This window comes from Geotrypetes seraphini, chromosome 2 (assembly GCF_902459505.1).
Source record: "Geotrypetes seraphini chromosome 2, aGeoSer1.1, whole genome shotgun sequence".
In the NCBI taxonomy this organism is placed as follows: Eukaryota; Metazoa; Chordata; class Amphibia; order Gymnophiona; family Dermophiidae; genus Geotrypetes; species Geotrypetes seraphini.
The window spans coordinates 330386760-330406383 of NC_047085.1; the positions used below are offsets into that span (position 1 = coordinate 330386760).

The window sequence follows — 19624 nt, forward strand, 5'->3', positions numbered from 1 at the left end:
AAAACTCAGAACAGTAAATAATCTGATGGAGCCAGGTCAGGACTGTAGGGTGGATGGTTCAGCTGCTGAAACCCACATTCTTAGATGACAGTATGTGATTGTCATGATATGTGCACCAGCACATTGTCATGAAGAAGCAGCACACCTACTGTGAGTTTTCCTTGTCTTTTCTCCTTCATTGATTCCCATAAAATGTGTGGCGTGAACTCCATAAGCAAAAGGCCTTCATCATCCCAGAAGACAATTGCCATGACTTTGACTGCAGATTCTTCTGTCTAGAAACTTTTTTGGGGTGGGGGATGACTTGTGCTTCTACTGTATTGACTCCCATTTTGGACTCGGGATCTATGTGATGGGCCCAAGTCTCATCGCCAGTCACTAAATGATTAAAATAATTCACTTGATCTTCACGGAGCATCTCCACATTCTCCTGACAGCACTGGAGCCTTGTGGCCTTCTGACATGGCGTCAGCAATCTTGGAACCCTTCTTGTACTAACATTGGACATGCCCAACTTTTCATTAATTATTTTTCCAAACCCTGCTGAGATGCCCATTTCTTCAGCTGTTCAGGAAACCTTAATTTAAAATTAAATCCTCTACTTTCCTGCACATTTCTGCGCATGTGTTTCCACAGGCCGTCCAGTGTGAGGATCATCTTCAATGGACTCTCTACCTCACTTAAACTGCTTGCTTCAAAATTTTACTTTGTGCGATGATGGGGCATACTCGCCATAAACTGCAGTCATTGATCTCCTTTGGCTTTTTACCTTTTGTGAGAAATTTTATCACTGAACAGTGCTCCGAATCTATCAGTTTCTTGATTGACAAGAAGATGCTCCTGACATCCTGTCTCTTTTAATGTTAGACTCCCACTGAGCAGCAACTGTGCATGAGTAACCTTGAGACATGTCACAACATGCACAGATTTGTTTCATCACGCTTCTTTCTTTCATATTCAGGTAGATAAATTATTGAACACCCCTCAAATTTAAATTCTCAGCCCTCAAGTCTTATAAAGTCTCTCTGCAGTTCCTGAAACCACTTATCCTCAAATTTCATTACTTAAATTGTCTCCTTTTCTAGATAATTTTATAAATATGTTTAAAGAAAAAAGCACCACTCCCAGGGCAAATTGACTATTTAGCCTTGTAGTCCCCAAAACGATCCTACAGGACTCCATCCAGTTGGGTTTTTAGGTTATCCACAATGGAAGTGCATATGATAAATTTGCATGCATTGGGGGTGGGGGCAGTGTGCATACCTATCATGAATATTCATTGCAAATATCCTGAAAACTGAATTGTCTGGAGACTCCCTCCACGATAGATCTGGAAACCACTGCTTTAGCCCTATTATGTATGGGGTAGTTTTATTTATATAGATAGATAAAAATCCAGATATCCTCTATCAGCTCTGGTTCACCCTTATCGACATGTTGAATGCTTTGAAAAAAAAATATTGGCTCTGGCTTTATCCCCTACCCACCATCCACTCTCTTGACCTTCAAACTCACACCACTCCTTCCTTCACCCAAATAACTCAGGAAGCTCCCCTTAACTGGTCCCACCCTCTCGACCCTTCATCAGCTACCACTGACTTTTCTTCCTTCTCTGAAATCAGAAGAAGAAACCGCACAACTTCTGTCTTCAGCCAAGCCTACTACATGCCCCTCAGACCCTATTCCCACCCCTCTAATTGACCCCTATACTGTTATCCCTCCCATCTGCCATATTCTCAACCTATCTATTTCCACAATGCCTTCAAATAAGCAGTGGTTAAGCCACTTCTTTAAAAACCCTCACTGGTTCCCCAGCTGCCCGTTCAAATATTGCCCTATCTCTCTTGTTCAGTTCCTATCCAAACTACTTTAACATGCTATTATCCGTTGCTGCCTTGACTTCCTTTCATCTTGACAGCTTCTTGATCCTCTACAATCAAGCTTTCGCCCCCAACACTCCACAGAGACTGGTCTCATCAAAGTCCATAGTGACCTCTTCATGGTCAGATCTAAGGGCCTTTACACAATCCTCATTCTTCTTGACCAGTCTGCTGCCGTTGATACTGTTAATCATAGCTTACTCCTCGATACGCTATCCTCACTTGGATTCAACGAATCCGTCCTCTCCTGATTTACTTCCCACCTCTCCCATCGCACCTTTTGTGTATGTGTTGGTGGCTCCTCTTCTGCTACTATCCTGCTAGCAGTTGGCATACCCCAGGGTTCTGTCTTAGGACTTCTTCTTTTCCCTTTCTACACCTCTTACCTCGGTGCTCTGATCTCTTCCCATTACTTCTAGTATCACCTATATGCTGATGACTCCCAGATCTACCTCTCTACACCCGAAAGCTAAAGTTCAAGAAAAAGTCTCTGTTTGGCTGACATTGCTGCCAGAATGTCCTGCCATCATCTAAAACTAAACTGCTCCTTTTTTCTCCTAAATCCTCTGCTCCTCTCCCTCCACTCTCCATCTCTGTAGATAATACTGTCATCGTTCCAGTCTCCTCTGCTCACTACCTTGGAGTCGTCTTTGATTCTGACCTCTCATTTTCTAAGCACATCCAACAAATTGCTAAGGCCTGTCGCTTCTATCTCTACAACATCTCAAAAATTCACCCTTTCCTCTCTGTGCACACTATGTGGTCCCTTGTCCACACCCTCATAATCTCATGCTTAGATTACTGCAATCTGCTTCTAACTGGTCTCCCATAGTGCTGCCTCTCCCTCCCTGCAATCTGTGCAAAACTTTGCTGCATGACTCCTCTATCAACCTCGCTACGCTCATGTCACCCTTCTCCTTAAATCACTTCACTGGCTCCCTTTCCTCCTTAGCATACAGTTCAAGCTCTTATTGCTGACCTACAAGTGTATTCATTTTGCTTCCCTTCAATATTGCTCCTCTCTCCTTATACACCTCCTAGAGAACTCTGGTCCTCAGATAAGCTGCTCTTAGCTGTACCCTTTTCCTCCACTGCCAATTCCATACATCATTCCTTTCATCTATCTGCCCCTTATTCCTGGAATAAACTACCCGAGTTTGTCCACCATACCCCTTCCTTATCTTGTTTAAAAGCAGACTAAAAGCTCACCTTTTTGATATATCCTTCAATCCATGCCCTACTCCCCACGGCCCACCAACCTAACCAGCAGATTAAGCATTCCTCTTAACTGTGTTCATGGCATCCTGTTTTGCCTGTCTTGTCTGTTCAGTTTGTAAGCTCTTTTGAGCAGGGACTCTCGTCTTTGTGTATCTATACAGCACTGTGTACATCTGGTAGCGCTATAGAAATTATTATTATTGGTATGAGGGATTAACACATTCTAAAAATCCAGATATCTTCTATCATGTAGCTCACCCTTATCCACATGTTGAATGCTTTGAAAAAAATGTAACAGATTGATAAAGCAAAATTTCCCTTTTCTAAATCCTTGTTGGCTCTGGCTTTATCAAATGAACAATAATTTGTTTTTCAGAATGGCTTCTACCCATTTGTGTGGCACCAAGGTCACACTCAAAGGTTTGTACTTTTCTAGATATCCCTTAAAACTTAGCTTAGCTATCTTCCAATCCCTGGGTTGTGTAGCATGTATAATAAGTTACAGGCTTCTTTTAGGTTTGTTTGATCTCTCTATTCTGTATATCAACTAGTCTAGGTGCTTTGCAGATGTTTAGTTTTCCAAGTTCACTATGACTTGCCTCATTTCCTCTGAATCACCATCAAAAATATGTTTCAAGCATAGGTAGATCAATTAAACAGATATAGAGCATGTCTCATAGGTTTATTTTAATTATTATTATTTTGTAGTTGGCAACCAGTTATTGACTACATTGACAGCAAATTTGAAGATTATCTAAATGCAGAATCCCGTGTGAACAGACGTCAGATGCCAGACAACAGAGTTCATTGTTGTTTATATTTTATTGCACCTTCAGGACATGGGTAAGTAACACTATCACTTAAGGATCCTTTTACTAGGCTACGGTAAGTGCTAGCATATTCTTACTACAGCATAAAATGGCTTACTGTGGAATGTGCTCAGGTAACGTAGTAATTTTCAAATCTGTGCTCAAATCATGATCTAACAAATTTTAAATTTTGATTCTGGAGGGGACATCTAGAGGTAGAGCATAAGCATTTCTCTATTAATTAGTGTATTTGCATTACTGCACTGATTTAGCGCAGGTGGGGGGTCACGTGATTCACTCAGCCTAGGAAGACGTGTTTCAGCACCTCTCCTGACCCCAGTGCTTCTTAAACAGCTTTTTCTCCCTTTATTTCTTGATTGTGGGTCCCCCGCTTTTTGCATATTGCAGAGTTTTCAGTGGGCTGCCTGCCTATTCCACTTTTGGAGCGCTTATTGCGGTATGCCGACCAGAGCCTCAAAGCCTGCTAGGTTTCCGAGAAGCCCTTCTATTCCTGCTAAAATGGCAGACTCAACACCTCCTGCGCGGGCCCTGCCTAGCCCTACTATTACCTTGCCGGCGGATGTGATCGAGGAGTTAAAAACCTATCTTACCTCCTTTCTAAATGATAAACCGACTCGCCTGCAATCCACCGTAGATGGTATCAAGGACATGGTGGAGAGGCAAGCCGCGCACTTACAACAAGTGGAGGAAAGGGTCTCTGCGCAGGAAGATCGCACAGGAGCGATGGAGGCGGGAGCCCGGGCCCTGGAGGAGAAGGTGCGTAGGCTGGAGGACCGAGCCGAAGATTTGGAGAATCGGAGCCGCCGGAATAATGTCTGGCTCATTGGTTTGCCAGAATCGATCATAGAGACAGACTTGTGGACTTTGGTGTCCACGTGGCTGCCCAAAGAAATAGGCATGGTGCTGGGAGATGCCCCCTTGTTGATTGAGCGGGTCCATCGCTTGGGAATACGTCGCGATGGAGACCGTCGACCGAGGCCAGTTATCGCCCGCATTCTCAATTTCGCTGACAAACACCAGCTTATGGCATGCTACAAGGCGAAAGGGATCCTTATGTACGAGGGCCAGCGGATCCTAATCTTTCAGGATTATTCCCCCCGGGTCTCTGAGCAGCATAGAGCGATGGCACCGTATTACACCCAGTTACATCAAAGGCAAATGCGCTTCGTCTTGCAGTATCCAGCAAAACTCCACGTTCAGCATGAAAACCGGGCCCTCTATTTCACCATGCCGGCAGAGATTTGTGATTTCCTGGAAGGCTTACCGGGCTGATATTCTACCCAGACTGGATACCGCTGATTTTGCTCCCTACTTGTGGACTTGCTTTCGGACAATGGGACTTGCCTAATGCTGCCTTTGGATTCTTCAATATCTTGCCTACCTTGACTTTTCTGTTTTTTCGCCTGTTGCTTTTTCTGTCTTCGCTTTCGCTGTTTATCTTGTAATTGTATTTCTTTTTCTTTCCGTCTCTCTGGATTGGGGCCCGTTTTAGTCTGTCTTTTTCCTTCTTCTCTTTCGCCCCCCACTATTATGTATTCTTTGCTATCTGAATTGGAGTGCTGGGTCGTGCTTGGCCTGTTTCGTAGTGGCACGTGCCCGAGGGTGAAGTGGGGGTCTGCTTGTTATTTGGTTCTGTTCATTTTACTGTTACTTTCCCTCTATATGGTCTTTCAACTCTCTAATCTTTCTTGCTCCCTATTCTTTATCGGGGTGGGGGGGTTGGGGCTTTATTTGTTATTACTTTTTTTTTGTCACGAGTGACACTATTGGGATTGTGGTCTTATATGACTCAACATGTTTGCTGGTAGCACGGCTGCACTACCTCTACCTTTACCTCTACCTCTACCTCTATACGGCTGCACTACCTTTCTCTCTCCGGGCCGTACATGTTTGCGCTGGGTATGTGTCGTCTTCTTCTTCTGTCAGGTCATGGTTCTATTTGCCCTGGATTACCTTTGACTGTGGGAAGAGGGGGGGGGTGTTCAGGATCTAGGGCTATGAGGGAGGGGTTGGCCCCTGGATTTCAGCGATATGGGGGGGAGTGGGATTTGGTTCTGGGGGTGAACGCTGGTATTCTTGGCTGTGTGGCATTGGTAGTAGTTCGGGGGAGGTGGGAGCGGTAGTGCCACTTTTCTTTATTGGTAGGGGGGAGAGTGGGCTGTTTTCCCTCTGCTAGTTTTTGAGGGCTGTTCTACGGGTAGCCCTTGACATTTCCGGGGCACAGATAATAGGTTCGGGAATGACCTTTTCTTTTTATTTCTTCTTCTTTTGTTTTCTTCTTTACTCCATTTATTGGGTTGGGAGAGGTGCTGGAGGGGGAGTGCGGGTGGTTCTTTCGGATTTTGGGATATGGTTGTCTCGGGATGGACTTCTGGGAGGGGGTGGGGGGAGGAGAGGCTGGATGTGTGTATGTAGTGAGATTGTGGTTGTTGGATGGTTCGAGAGTTGGGGGGACTTTAGCAGAAAGGAGGCTGGGGGGCCTGCAGGGGCCAGGTCCATTTCTTCATTGCTCTTTTTAGGAGTCGAACCTAGCTGGGGGGTACACTCCTCGGATGTTTTGCTATTCTTCACCCTATGGGTGCAGTGGTAGCTCTTTATGCTTAATAGCTATGGTTAATTTGACTATTGCTACCCTTAATGTTGATGGTATACATTCCCCCGTAAAGCGTAAGAAAATTCTTACTTGGCTCCGGCAACGCCATGTTGATGTCGCGTTTTCTTCAAGAGACCCACTTATCTGTTGCTGAGCATGAGAAGCTGCGTAGAGATTGGGTGGGTGATGTGAAATACTCTGCCTATAATAGACAACGGGGGGTGGCGATTCTAGCTCATAAACACTTACCGTTCTACATTCATAAGACTATTCATGATAAAGAGGGCCACTATGTGCTTGTATTGGGGGAGCTTTGGGGTTTTCAGCTTTTATTTTGTACTCTTTATACTCCAAATGTGTACAGCCATAAATTTTATTCTGGGTTATTGGGCGTTTTAGCTCAGTATCCCTCCTATCAATTAATTGTTGGTGGGGACTTTAATGTCACAGCCGACCCTACTCTGGATTGCTCTCCTGCCAAGCCGCGCTCTAGAGACTCCGCTCGACGGGGGGTGCCTTTCCTCTGTGACCATCTCGCCGTGGTGGATACGTGGAGAACCCTTCACCCTTTCAACAGGGAGTATACGTTCTATTCTAATCCTCATGCCCTATACTCTCGCCTGGATTATGTCTTGGTATCGCAAAATCTCTTTTCTTGTGTAGATCAGGTTTCTATTGCTGACACCACCTTGTCGGATCATTAGGCAGTGGTCCTTACTTTGCGGATCACTGATCAGCCGGGAGATAGGATGTGGCAGTTTCCCACGGCTTTATACTCTGATAAGGATTTCCATATGTTCCTATGGGCCAAGTGGTTGGAGTATGTGGAATTTAACAATACTGCGGAAGTGGACCCGGTAGTGTTCTGGGACGCCTCTAAGGCGGTATTGCGGGGTCATATTATCCAGTTTGTAGCCACTAAGTGGAAAAAGCAGGGGGAACGACTTCTCGCTCTCTCAGCCCAGCTGGGAGCACTGCGTAGACGTCATCGGGACAGATTGGATGGGGCAGATGACCTGTTAATCAAATCTATCCATCTCCAGATCAATGAGATACTGGACCAACGTGCGCGTCAAGATATTTATTATCAGAGGTTTCGTCTTTACCAATGGGGAGGCAAAGCGGGTAAACTTCTTGCGACTTTGGTTCAGCCGTATCAGAAAAAACAGCTTATTAGAATGGTAAAGAATTCTAGGGGAGAATGTATTACTCAGGAGGCTCAGATACGGGAGCAATTTGTAGAGTTCTATAGTGATCTTTATGCGAAGAGGGACTTTACTGATGCAGACCGGGATACATTTTTTCAGAATCTCCCTATTCCGCGGCTTTCTGGAGAGCAGGCGGAACGGTTGAATGCTCCCATATCTTTGGAGGAAGTCCGACTGGTGATTAAGAAGCTGAAGCTCGCCAAGGCACCGGGCCCCGATGGTTTTGGTCTGGAATACTATAAATTCTTGCCCGATCTTCTTGTTCACCCTTTGGGGAACTACTTCAATTTCTTGGCCACCGCTGCTTCGGGTCCTCACTGTAATTTAGTTCATATTACCTTGCTCCAAAACCGGGAAAGGACCCTGCTCAGGTTGGCTCCTATCGCCCGATTTCGTTGTTGAATCAAGATGTCAAGCTTTTGGTGGCAATTTTGGCAGCCCAGCTGAATGTATTTTTGCCTGAGCTCATAGGGGATGACCAGGTGGGGTTTGTCCCTCAGCGATATGCTTCTATGAACCTTCTTAAAGCATTGACGGCACTCCATGAGCATTGGGGTGGAGGTGGCACCTCTGCGATAGCCGGCCTTGATATGGAAAAAGCCTTTGACAGTATCTCTTGGCAGTATCTTTTTTGGGTCTTGCAGGAGTATGGAGTCGTGGGGCCTTTCCTCCAATGGATTCGGGGCCTGTATACCGCGCCGTGGGCACGTCTTATCATCAATGGTGGTTTATCGGATCCATTCCAGCTGTGCCGGGGGACGCGCCCCTGCTGTTTGTCCTGGCTATTGAACCTTTAGCCATTAAAATTCGATCTAGCCCTGAGCTTAGTGGCATCCGCATAGGTAACACGGAGTGTTGTATTACCTTATTTGCAGATGATATCTTGCTATTCTTGGATCAGGCTCCCAGTCACTTATCGGTGGCGTTGCGTTTAGTGACCGAGTTTGGTTCTATTTCCGGTCTTCAAGTGAACTGCGCGAAATCTGAATTACTCCCTTTGTCGGGGCTGGGGTGGGAGCCCTAGCATGACACCTTGCCAATCCCTCCAGTACGTAAACCGATGCGTTATCTTGGCATTTATCTCCATATGGATCCTGGAGTCCTGTATCATCGTAACATGGTGGCTGCTATAGATAAAATTGGAGCTCTCTCAATTATGGAATGAACTTCCTTTAAATTTGAGATGTCCTAGTCCTTTCAAATTCTTCCGCAAATCTTTAAAAACTTTTCTATTTGCTAAACATTTTGAAAATTAATCTCCTTGCAATTTTAGCATATTTTTATTAATTATTGTTAACCGTGTTGAGCTTCCTCTGGTTGATGATCTGGTATATAAAGCTAAGTTTTAGTTTAGTTTCATGTTTGAATTGTTAGATGGCAGCATTTAACATGTCTGTTATGTTTCAGAGCAGAACACAATTGTTCTTTGGGGAGTTTCTCCATATCCCTCCTTCACAGGTATTTTTAGAAGGAATTATTGCCTGCTTTGGAACAAACTGAAGGGGGCAGCAGAGCCCTCAAGTAGGAGGGATTCAAAAGCTGGAATGGGTTCCTTCTGCACGACTCTCGAGTACTGGAATATTACCCATCCATCCAGAATGATATACTTATCTAGTAGAAAATATATTAGCAAGGTAAGACCCAAATCTCTTTACTTCATTCATTTTCAACCACTGGGCCTTGGTATCCAGTAGCATCAGTCCTTATGCAAAGGCTGTGGAGAACTATTAGGAACCAGCTTTTCTGAGATTTAACTGCCCTCACTCACTGTGTTAGGAATAATGGGGGCCATTTAGTTTTTCTTGGTCTGGCCAGTAGCCTGAGTTGTAGCGCCAGCCAAAGTTACTTCCTGACAAGGCCACTGTGGTCGTATTACTGTGTTTAAACTATACTCGCTGCTGTTTAGCTTTTTAGTATTTTTAGCTCTAAGATAGTCCAGATCTATGACCATTTCACAGTGGTTAGGATCAGAAATGCTTTCACAGTAAGAATATAAGAGTTGCCATACTGGAACAAACTGAAAGTTCATCTAGCCCAGTATCCTGTTTCCAACCGTGGCCAACCCTGGTGGTAAGATCCCAAGGAATAAAACAGATTTTATGCTCCTTATCCTAGGTATAAGCAGTGGATTTCCCCAAACCATCTCAATAATGGCTTATGAACTTTTAGGAAATTAACTAAACCTTTTTTAAACTCTGCTTAGCTAACTGCTTTCACTACATTCTCGGACAACAAATTCCAGAGTTTAATTGCAGATTGAGTAGTTCTAACAGTTAAGTAAACTTTCTCAGCCTAATTTCTCAGCTTTCCCTGCTTTGTAGTTGCTGGACTTATATATCTAGAGCAGGGGTGGGCGACTGCCGCTTGAGGGCCACAGCTGAGTTGCGTTTCAAGATTGCCACATTGAATATGCATGAGATTGATTTGTATGTATTGCTGCTGTTGTATGTGAATAGATCTCATGCATATTCATTGTAGAAATCTGGGTTATGGTCCTTGAGAACCATGGTTATCCACCTCTGATCAAGAGTAATTTCACCTCTGTCTTCCATGCCAGTTTGAAATTAAAAGTAGCTGAATGTCTGATCCAATTTCACAGTTAACTTCAGCTGGTTTCACTTCTAAGCCTTGAAATATGTGAACTCCTTCTACCACAGTAGACTACATTTGCTGCTACTACTGGCAGAATTCAGCGACTGTTCACTTTTTTCCCATTCAGCGTTAAGCTCTCGCGGCAAGGATGAAGTTACCCACTGCACAGTAGATAACTTCCTACTCCTGTACTGACAGACACGGCTCTTTGTGAGTCATAGGGTCTAAGTCTGTACAGGAGGGGACGTGACTTGTGCAGTGATTCACTTTATTCTCTTTTTGCTGTGAGAGCTTAGCCCTGGAGAAAAAATGTGAGCAGAACCACTGTCATCTGTGTCTGCACTAAATTCTACACATCCTGTGTTAGGGTTAGGAATTTTACGCACGCAGAATTTCACCAGAAGTAATTTGCATGTCAGTAGGTGAGCACTGAGAATCTAGTAGAATCTTAGTCCCTTTGGTATTCCTTATATGTGCACAGCTATAAGTTCTTGATCTAGGAAATTATAGACCAATGAATCTGATGTCAGTGCCGGGCAAAATGGTAGAGACTATTATAAAGAACAAAATGACAGAACTTATACGTAAGCATGGATTAATGAAAAAAAGCCAACATCAATTGTCCATGACTTGGAGAATAGAATTCAGTTCAACACTCCTGCCATCCTTTCTTATCCACTGAATAGGTGCTTAACTTACAGCAGATGGCTGGAGTTTTCGGAGTTCAAGTCAGAAAACACACTTTATTTCAAGCCATATTTTATGATGCTAAATCCAGTCAAAATTAATCATTTTATGCTACAAAAAGACACATGAAAAGAGACTAGTAGACCTGAATATATATATGCCCTAGAGGAAAGGATGGAGAGGTGAGATATAAAAGACATTTAAATACTTGAAAGGTATAGAAAAATCTCAACCAGAGAAGGAAAAAGGTAAAATTAGAGGATATGAATTGAGGCTGCAGGGTAATAGACTGAGGATTAATGTCAGGAAAGTTTTTTTCAGGGGGTAGTTGATGCCTGGAATGCTCTCCCAAGGGAGGTGGTGGAGACAAAAATAATGACTGAATTTAGAAAAGCGGCTAATGAACATAGAGGATCTCTAATTAGAAAATGAATGATATAAAAAAAAAACAAAACTGAAATGGATCCATGTGTGATGTGTCAAGTTGTGCTTAGATGGCGACTGGCTGTGAAGAACTAAGGCTAGTACTGGGCAGACTTGTACTGTCTGTGTTTTGTATATTACACCAAAAGTAACCCAATGGGAGAAAACAAAATCGGAGCAAAGAAGAGATCTATTTTTGATCTGTTTTGTATATAGCAGTTCAGTTTAGGATGGATTGGAGAGGACTTTGATGGAAACTCCAGTAATTTGGAACTTGAGAGCAGTACTGGACAGACTTTTATGATCTGCATCCTGCAAATTACAAAGATGGTTCGGATAGGTTGGAGTGTGCTTTCTTCAAAGGCAATTTCAGTAGTTGGAACCTAAGGACAGTACTGGGCAGACTTCTATGGTCTATGTCCCAGAAATGCCAGATAATTTAATCATGAACTGATAATGAGTGTAATTGTTGGGGCAGACTGAATGGGTCGCCATTTACTTGCCTTCTCAGCAGCAGGATTATATCTAGGCAGTGGAGAGATTTGTTACAGTATAATCACGTTATAACGGACTTCAAGGAACCTGGAAAAGCGGTCCGTTGTATCCAGAGTTGCATTTTTTTAAAACTTTATTTAGGTCAACTTGAAACAACGTTTAATCAATGAACAACAGTCACTGCACAACTATATCAGCAACATCAAGAACAAAACTCAGCAAAACGTTGGTATGGCACGAAATGATTGCAAAACCAGAACACTAAAAGATGTTCTAAAGCATTATGTCGTACTGTACTGGAAAGAAAAATACTCTTGTCATTTTCTTCTGGGCTGCATTTTGATACTATAACACCGGCATGCCACGCGCCTTGTAGGCGGAGCCTGCATGTCCGTTATAGCCGAAGAAAATTACAGCTAAAGTGGCTCTCGGGACCAAAATAGTTGTCCGTTATATCCAAAAGTCCGTTATATGTGAGTCCGCTATATCTGATGATTTTCTGTATGTTTATAATGGCGCTCGGCCAGGACCTCGTCCGCTATAGGCGAGGTTCTATTATAAATGAGTCCGTTATAATGGGATTATACTGTACATAGAAACATGATGGCAGATGAAGTTAAAATGGCCCTTCCAGCCTGTCCATCCACAGTAACCATTATCTCTTCCTCTCTCAAGAGATCCCACATGTCTATCCCACACTTTCTTGAATTCAGACAGTCTCTGTTTCCACCACCTGTTCCGGGAGACCATTCCACACATCTACAACCCTTTCTGTAAAAAAGTATTTCCTTAGATTACTCCTGAGCCTATCACCTCTTAACTTCATCCTATGCCCTCTCATTTCAGAGCTTCCTTTCAAGTAAAAGAGATTTGACTCATTCACATTTACGTCATGTAGGTATTTAAATGTGTCTATCATATCTCGCCTTTCCTCCAAAATATGCATATTGAAATCTTTAAGTCTGTCTCCATATGACAAAAGACCACTGACCATTTTAGTAGCCTTCCTCTTGACTGACTCCATCTGTTTTTATTTCTTTTTGAAGATGCAGTCTCCAGAATTGTACACAATATTCTAAATGAGGTCTTGCCAGTATCTTATATCGGGGCATCAATACCTCTTTTTTCCTACTGGCCATACCTCTTCCTATGCTTCCTTCTAGCTTTCGCCATCACCTTTTTCAACCTGTTTGGCCACCTTAAGATCATCACATACAATCACACACAAGTCCTGCTCTTCTGTCGTGCACATAAACTGTACCGTTTATATACCATTCCCTCAGGTTTTTGCAGCCCAAATGCATGACCTTGCAGTTCGTAGCATCAAATTTTAGCTGCCAAATTTCAGATCATTCTTCAAGCTTTGATAGGTCTTTCTTCAAGCCATTCACACCATCCAGACTGTCTATTACAGGTTTTGGTATCATCTGCAAAGAGGCAAATCTTACCTGACAGTCCTTCAGCAAAATTGCTTATAAAAATGTTAAAAAGAACAGGACCAAGAACAGAATTTTGAGGCACACTACTGGTAATAAATATCCTTTTCCTCAGAGCGATCTCCATTGACCACTACCCTCTGTCGCTTTCCATTCAACCAGTTGCTAATCCAGTCCATCACTTAGGGGCCTATCCCAAGGGCACTGAGTTTATTTATTAGACATCTTTGTGGAACACTGTCAAAGGGTTTGCTAAAATCTAAATATATCACATCTAGCACACTCCTTCTATCCAATTCTTTGGTCACCCAGTCAAAGAAATTGATCAGATTTGTCTGACAAGACCTACCTAGTGAATCCATGTTACCTCCGGTGCTGTAATCCACTGGATTCCAGAAACTTCACCATTCTCTGTTTTAAAAGTGTTTTTATTAATTTGCTTACCACATAAGTCAAATTTACCAGCTTTCCTTATTTCCACTTTTGGGTAAAGGGACCACATCTGTCCTTCCCCAGTCATCTGGTACCACTCCCGACTCTAGAGAAGTATTGAAAGGTCAATCAGCGGAGCCACCGGAACTTCCCTAAGCTCCTTCAGCTCCCTCAGATGTGTACACCATCTGGCCCCATTACTTTGTCTACCTTTAATTTAGCTAGCTCCTCACGAACACAACCGTAGTTTATTCTACTATAGAATAGTGGTCTGTTCCATACTGAAAGGGCTGACAAGTCTGGAACCCATATTTTTTATATGCTCCTTATGAATTTTCAGAACTAGCAGAATGCAATGCAGTTGCATAGCATCTGACCAAAAAAGTGTCATAGTAGGGGCCTGGTACCTCACTGTAAAACAGGCAGAATTTCAGTATCTGAAAAAAGGGGGGATATTGGTTTCTCAGAGGTTTTATTTCAAAGCTCTAGAAATTGAGAAAGGACCAAGCTGGGAGATATGTATTGACACCAAATTATAAACTTCAGAGACCCTGGAGGGTCAAGAGTCTGTTTGTTGTTTGTTTGGGGGGAAGGGGGTATTGCAGTCCAACTTAAAAAAATTTTCAGGAACCAAAATGTTTATTCCAAAATCTTCTCAAGTGGGGTAATTAGTCCATTTTTAATCCATTCACTTCTAGATAGCTGCAATAATATTTCATATTTACGCTGGGTCAAATTTCATAAGAGCCTACCATCACCTTCATAGCTTATTCCTCTTTAACTATATCCACATACTGGCAAGTATCAAACTATTCAACAAGTAAAAATCACAATGTGGGAAAAACCCCAATAAGCTTCAGTACCTCCTTTTTTGAAGACTTGCAGTGCAGACTCTAGCTTATGGTTCAGCTTCCTTCCACTGATCCTCTACTCCAGTGGTCTCAAACTCAAACCCTTTGCGGGGCCACATTTTTGATTTGTAGGTACTTGGAGGGCCGCAGAAAAAATAGTTAATGTCTTATTAAAGAAATGACAATTATCCCAGGACAAGCAGGCAGCATATTCTTAACGTATGGGTGACGTCACCGACGGAGCCCCGGTACGGACCTTTTTAACTAGAAAGTTCTAGTTGGCCGCACCACGCATGCGCGAGTGCCTTCCCGCCCGACGGAGGAGTGCGTGGTCTCCAGTTTCTTCGTTTCCGCGGAGCGAAGAAGACGCATGTGCTTTCAACGGCCATTGAAAACTCTCTTTTTGCCTTCCCGCTCGCGATTTTTTGATCCCTTTTTGTTCTATATTTTGTATTTCGACTTTAATTTCTCTAAAAAAAACAAAACAAAAACCTCGTGTTTGTTTTTCCTTCGTTTTTTCCAGCCGGCCCCGGCGGGGCCTGTTGTAATCATACAAGCCTCCGGGTTTGATTTCGCGGAGGCCGTGTTTCCCTTCATGCCCCCCCAACCGGGCTTCAAGAAGTGCCAGCGGTGTGCACGCCCGATCTCTCTAACTGACCCACACAATTGGTGCCTTCAGTGTTTGGGTCCAGAGCATCGGGCTGACACCTGCACCCGCTGTGCTACTCTTAAGAACCGGCAAATCCAGCAGAATATTCTTTTCGGCACCGGTTCTGCCATGGATCAGGCCCCGACGTCGACGGCACCGCCTAAAGCGGCACCGACCACTTCGACACCGCCTGATCCTCCTTCGGGGTCGATAGCGCCAGGTAAGCCGGCTAAGAAGCCTTCCACTTCCCTAGAGCGCCCTCCAGTTACAGCGGTGACCCCGGTCCTTCCGGCGTCCCGCCGATCCCGTAAACGCTCCGCTCCGATCTCGGTGAGTGCCTCGTCATCGGCCTCCTCATCGCCGGAGCGTCGAGCAGCACCTATGGTACCGAAGAAAACTAAAACGGTACCGGTGCCCCCATTGGAGGACCGCATCTCGGCCATCCTCCAGGACAAACTACAGGAGCAGCTACAGCAGCAACTCCAACAGCTCCTTCCGACCCTACTGGCACCGCTCCTTCCGGTACCAGTCCGGCCCGAGCCTCGCACCACTCCACCGGTGTCCACCCCCTCGGTACCGATAAACACTTCCATGCCGGTCTTATCTGCCCAGCCTGAACTTCAGACTTGCTCTGCAGAGGACCCCTCCCGGGCCCAAGATCGACGCCGGTCTTCTCGGGACCGGGATCGGCACCATTCCTCCCGGGACAGGGATCGACGCCGGTCTTCATCTCCCGGCACCGTATCCATGCGCTCTGGCAAGTCCCTTTCTAAAACCCGCCATACTGAGCCTGCCATCAGGGACCCAGACTTATGGGAGCAATCCCCACTCGGTACCGAGGAGGATGCCTCTTCTACAGATGAGGAACCCTCCATGGCTGAAACCACTTCCAAGCCTGAGCAATCCTCCTTCACGAAATTCCTTCGGGAGATGTCCGCGGCTCTCTCCATACCACTTGAGTCCGACTCCAAGAAGTCCCAGGCCTTTTTAGATGCCTTGGACTTCGACCAACCTCCCAAGGAATTTCTCAAACTGCCCGTACATGATATCCTACGGGAAACATTTTATAAAAATTTGGAAAATCCCCTTACTGTTCCAGGTGCCCCCAGAAAACTGGACAGTATATACCGGGTCATCCCTATTCCGGGCTTTGATAAACCCCAATTGCCCCATGAGAGCCTCCTCGTAGAGTCCACTCTCAAAAAATCTCAGGGTTCCAGTGTTTATGCCTCCACCCCTCCTGGCAGAGAGGGGAAAACAATGGACAAATTTGGAAAGCGCCTGTACCAGAATGCCATGCTGGCTAACAGAGCCAACAACTACACCTTTCATTTTTCATTTTATATGAAACACCTGGTCCAACAACTTTCTGCTCTGCAAAAATATGTACCTGAGCGTAAGGTCCCACTATTCCAACAACAGATTTCCAACCTCCTTCAGCTCAGAAAATTCATGGTGCGCTCGATTTATGATTCCTTCGAGCTCACTTCCCGAGCTTCTGCACTGGCTGTAGCCATGCGACGCCTTGCCTGGCTGAGGGTGTCTGATCTCGATGTGAACCACCAAGACCGCCTCGCCAACGCGCCTTGCCTTGGTGATGAACTTTTTGGGGAGTTTCTAGATTCCACAACACAAAAACTTTCGGCTCATGAGACCAGATGGGACACCCTCATTAAGCCTAAAAAGAAGACTCCACCTGCGCGACCATACAGGCCTCTTATCAACGTCGCTTCTCTGCTAGACCGCTTAATCCTCCTCAACAGCAATCCCGCCGGCCTCGCCAACAGCAGCACACTCAGGCTCGCTCTCAGTCTCACCAGGCGACCAAGCCTCTCCCTCAGACTAAACCTCCTCAGCCCTTTTGACTCCTTTCTCCAGGGCATAGCCAGTCTCCAACCGTCGATGCCTCTTCCTCAACCTATCGGAGGCCGCCTCACCATCTTTCTCCAACGCTGGGAGGCCATCACATCAGACCTGTGGGTTCTCAACATCATCCGTCACGGATACTCACTAAGGTTCCAGACTCTTCCAGTAGACCATCCTCCCGTAGAGTCTGCTTCTCACTCCTCCCAAACTCCACTCCTCCTCAGGGAGGTCCAATCCCTTCTCCTCCTCAATGCCATCGAAGAAGTTCCGCCAGACCAAAGAGGTCAGGGATTTTACTCCCGCTACTTCCTGGTACCCAAGAAAACAGGAGATCTTCGTCCTATCCTCGACCTCCGGAACCTCAACAAGTGTTTGGTCAAGGAGAAGTTCAGAATGCTCTCCCTTGCCACACTTTATCCTCTTCTATCTCAACACGACTGGCTATGTTCCCTGGACCTCAAGGAGGCCTACACTCACATTCCAATCCATCAGGCTTCACGTCGCTACCTCCGATTCCAGATACAGAATCACCACTATCAGTACAAGGTACTGCCCTTTGGTCTCGCATCATCACCCAGGGTGTTCACCAAATGCCTGATTGTGGTAGCGGCTTTTCTCAGGTCCCACAACCTACAAGTGTTCCCCTACTTGGACGATTGGTTGGTGAAAGCAACTACATCTCCACTTGTGCTGCAAGCCACTCATCAAACCATCTCTTTCCTCCATCTCTTGGGGTTCGAGATCAATTATCCCAAGTCGCATCTGCTTCCCACACAGCGCCTTCAGTTCATCGGAGCAGTTCTCGATACCAATCAGATGAGTGCGTTCCTTCCTGCTGACCGGCACCGCACCCTACTTCACCTCTGTCGACAGGTGCTCCTCCATCCATCCATCCCTGCTCGCCAGATGATGGTCCTTCTGGGCCACATGGCCTCGACAGTCCATGTGATTCCTCTGGCGCGACTCCACCTCAGGATACCTCAATGGACCCTTGCAAACCAATGGTCACAGACCACTAATCTTCTTTCTCATCCCATCTCTGTGACATCGTCTCTTCAGCAATCTCTTCAATGGTGGTTGAACTCCTCAAATCTTTCCAGGGGCCTTCTCTTTCATCTACCCCCTCATTCCATGATCATAACCACAGATGCCTCCCCCTATGCATGGGGGGCTCACTTGGGCGATCTCCGCACCCAGGGACTCTGGACCCCTCAGGAGCGTCAACATCACATCAACTTCCTGGAGCTCAGAGCCATGTTTTATGCTCTCAAGGCCTTCCAGCACCTCCTCTACCCTCAGGTTCTTCTCCTGTGCACGGACAACCAAGTCGCCATGTACTACATCAACAAGCAAGGCGGCACCGGATCTCGTCTCCTTTGTCAGGAGGCCCTCCGAATCTGGACCTGGGCCACGGCCCACAATCTGTACCTCAAGGCTGTCTATATCCAGGGCGAACAGAACTCCCTGGCCGACCATCTCAGCCGCATCCTTCAACCTCACGAGTGGACCCTGGACCCTCCCACACTCAACTCCATCTTTGCTCGCTGGGGCACTCCGCAGGTGGACCTCTTTGCAGCTCCTCACAACCATCAGCTGCCCCAGTTCTGTTCCAGACTCTTCTCTCCGCATCGTCTGGCCCCGGATGCATTCCTGCTCGACTGGACGGATCGGTTCCTCTATGCCTTCCCTCCACTTCCTCTGATGTTGCGGACCTTGTTCAAACTCCGCAAAGACAGGGCCACCATGATTCTCATCGCTCCTCGGTGGCCCCGACAGCACTGGTTCTCCCTCCTGCTTCAGCTCAGCTCCAGGGAGCCCATTCCTCTTCCTGTGTTTACTACTCTGCTTACGCAGCGACATCAGTCTCTACTGCATCCCAATCTGTCTTCCCTCCACCTGACAGCTTGGTTTCTCTCGGGCTGACCTCTCCAGAGAACCTGTCTCAGCCTGTCCGTCGCATTTTGGATGCCTCCAGGAAACCCACCACGCTCCAATGTTACCATCAGAAGTGGACCCGGTTTTCCTCTTGGTGCCTCCTGCATCATCACAATCCCACCTCATTGGCGGTGGAGACCGTATTGGACTATTTGCTCTCTCTGTCCAATGCTGGTCTCAAGTCTACCTCAATCAGAGTCCACCTCAGTGCCATCACTGCTTTTCATGAGCCTATCCTCGGAAAACCTCTCACGGCTCATCCTCTGGTTTCCCGGTTCATGAGAGGCCTCTTCAATATCAAACCACCTCTACAGCCTCCCCCGGTCGTCTGGGACCTCAATGTGGTTTTGTCAGCCCTCATGAAACCTCCCTTTGAGCCTCTTGCTACTACTTCGCTCAAACTTCTCACATGGAAGGTGCTTTTCCTCATTGCCATCACCTCTGCCAGGAGGGTCAGTGAGCTGCATGCACTGGTTGCCAATCCACCGTTCACTGTTTTTCACCATGACAAGGTGGTTCTGCGTACCCA

At 45.8% G+C, this 19624-nt stretch overlaps 1 protein-coding gene across 5 annotated transcripts in view; it reads left to right on the top strand.

Annotated features, from left to right (window-relative positions):
* The window catches only part of SEPTIN7 (septin 7), a 266147-nt gene that overhangs the window by 139271 nt on the left and 107252 nt on the right, over positions 1-19624 (top strand). For all 5 annotated transcript variants that reach the window (XM_033930201.1, XM_033930198.1, XM_033930199.1 and 2 more), the window contains exon 6: positions 3807-3941. In XM_033930201.1, coding sequence (XP_033786092.1) covers positions 3807-3941 — 135 coding nt within the window. The remainder of the gene's footprint in view (positions 1-3806; positions 3942-19624) is intronic.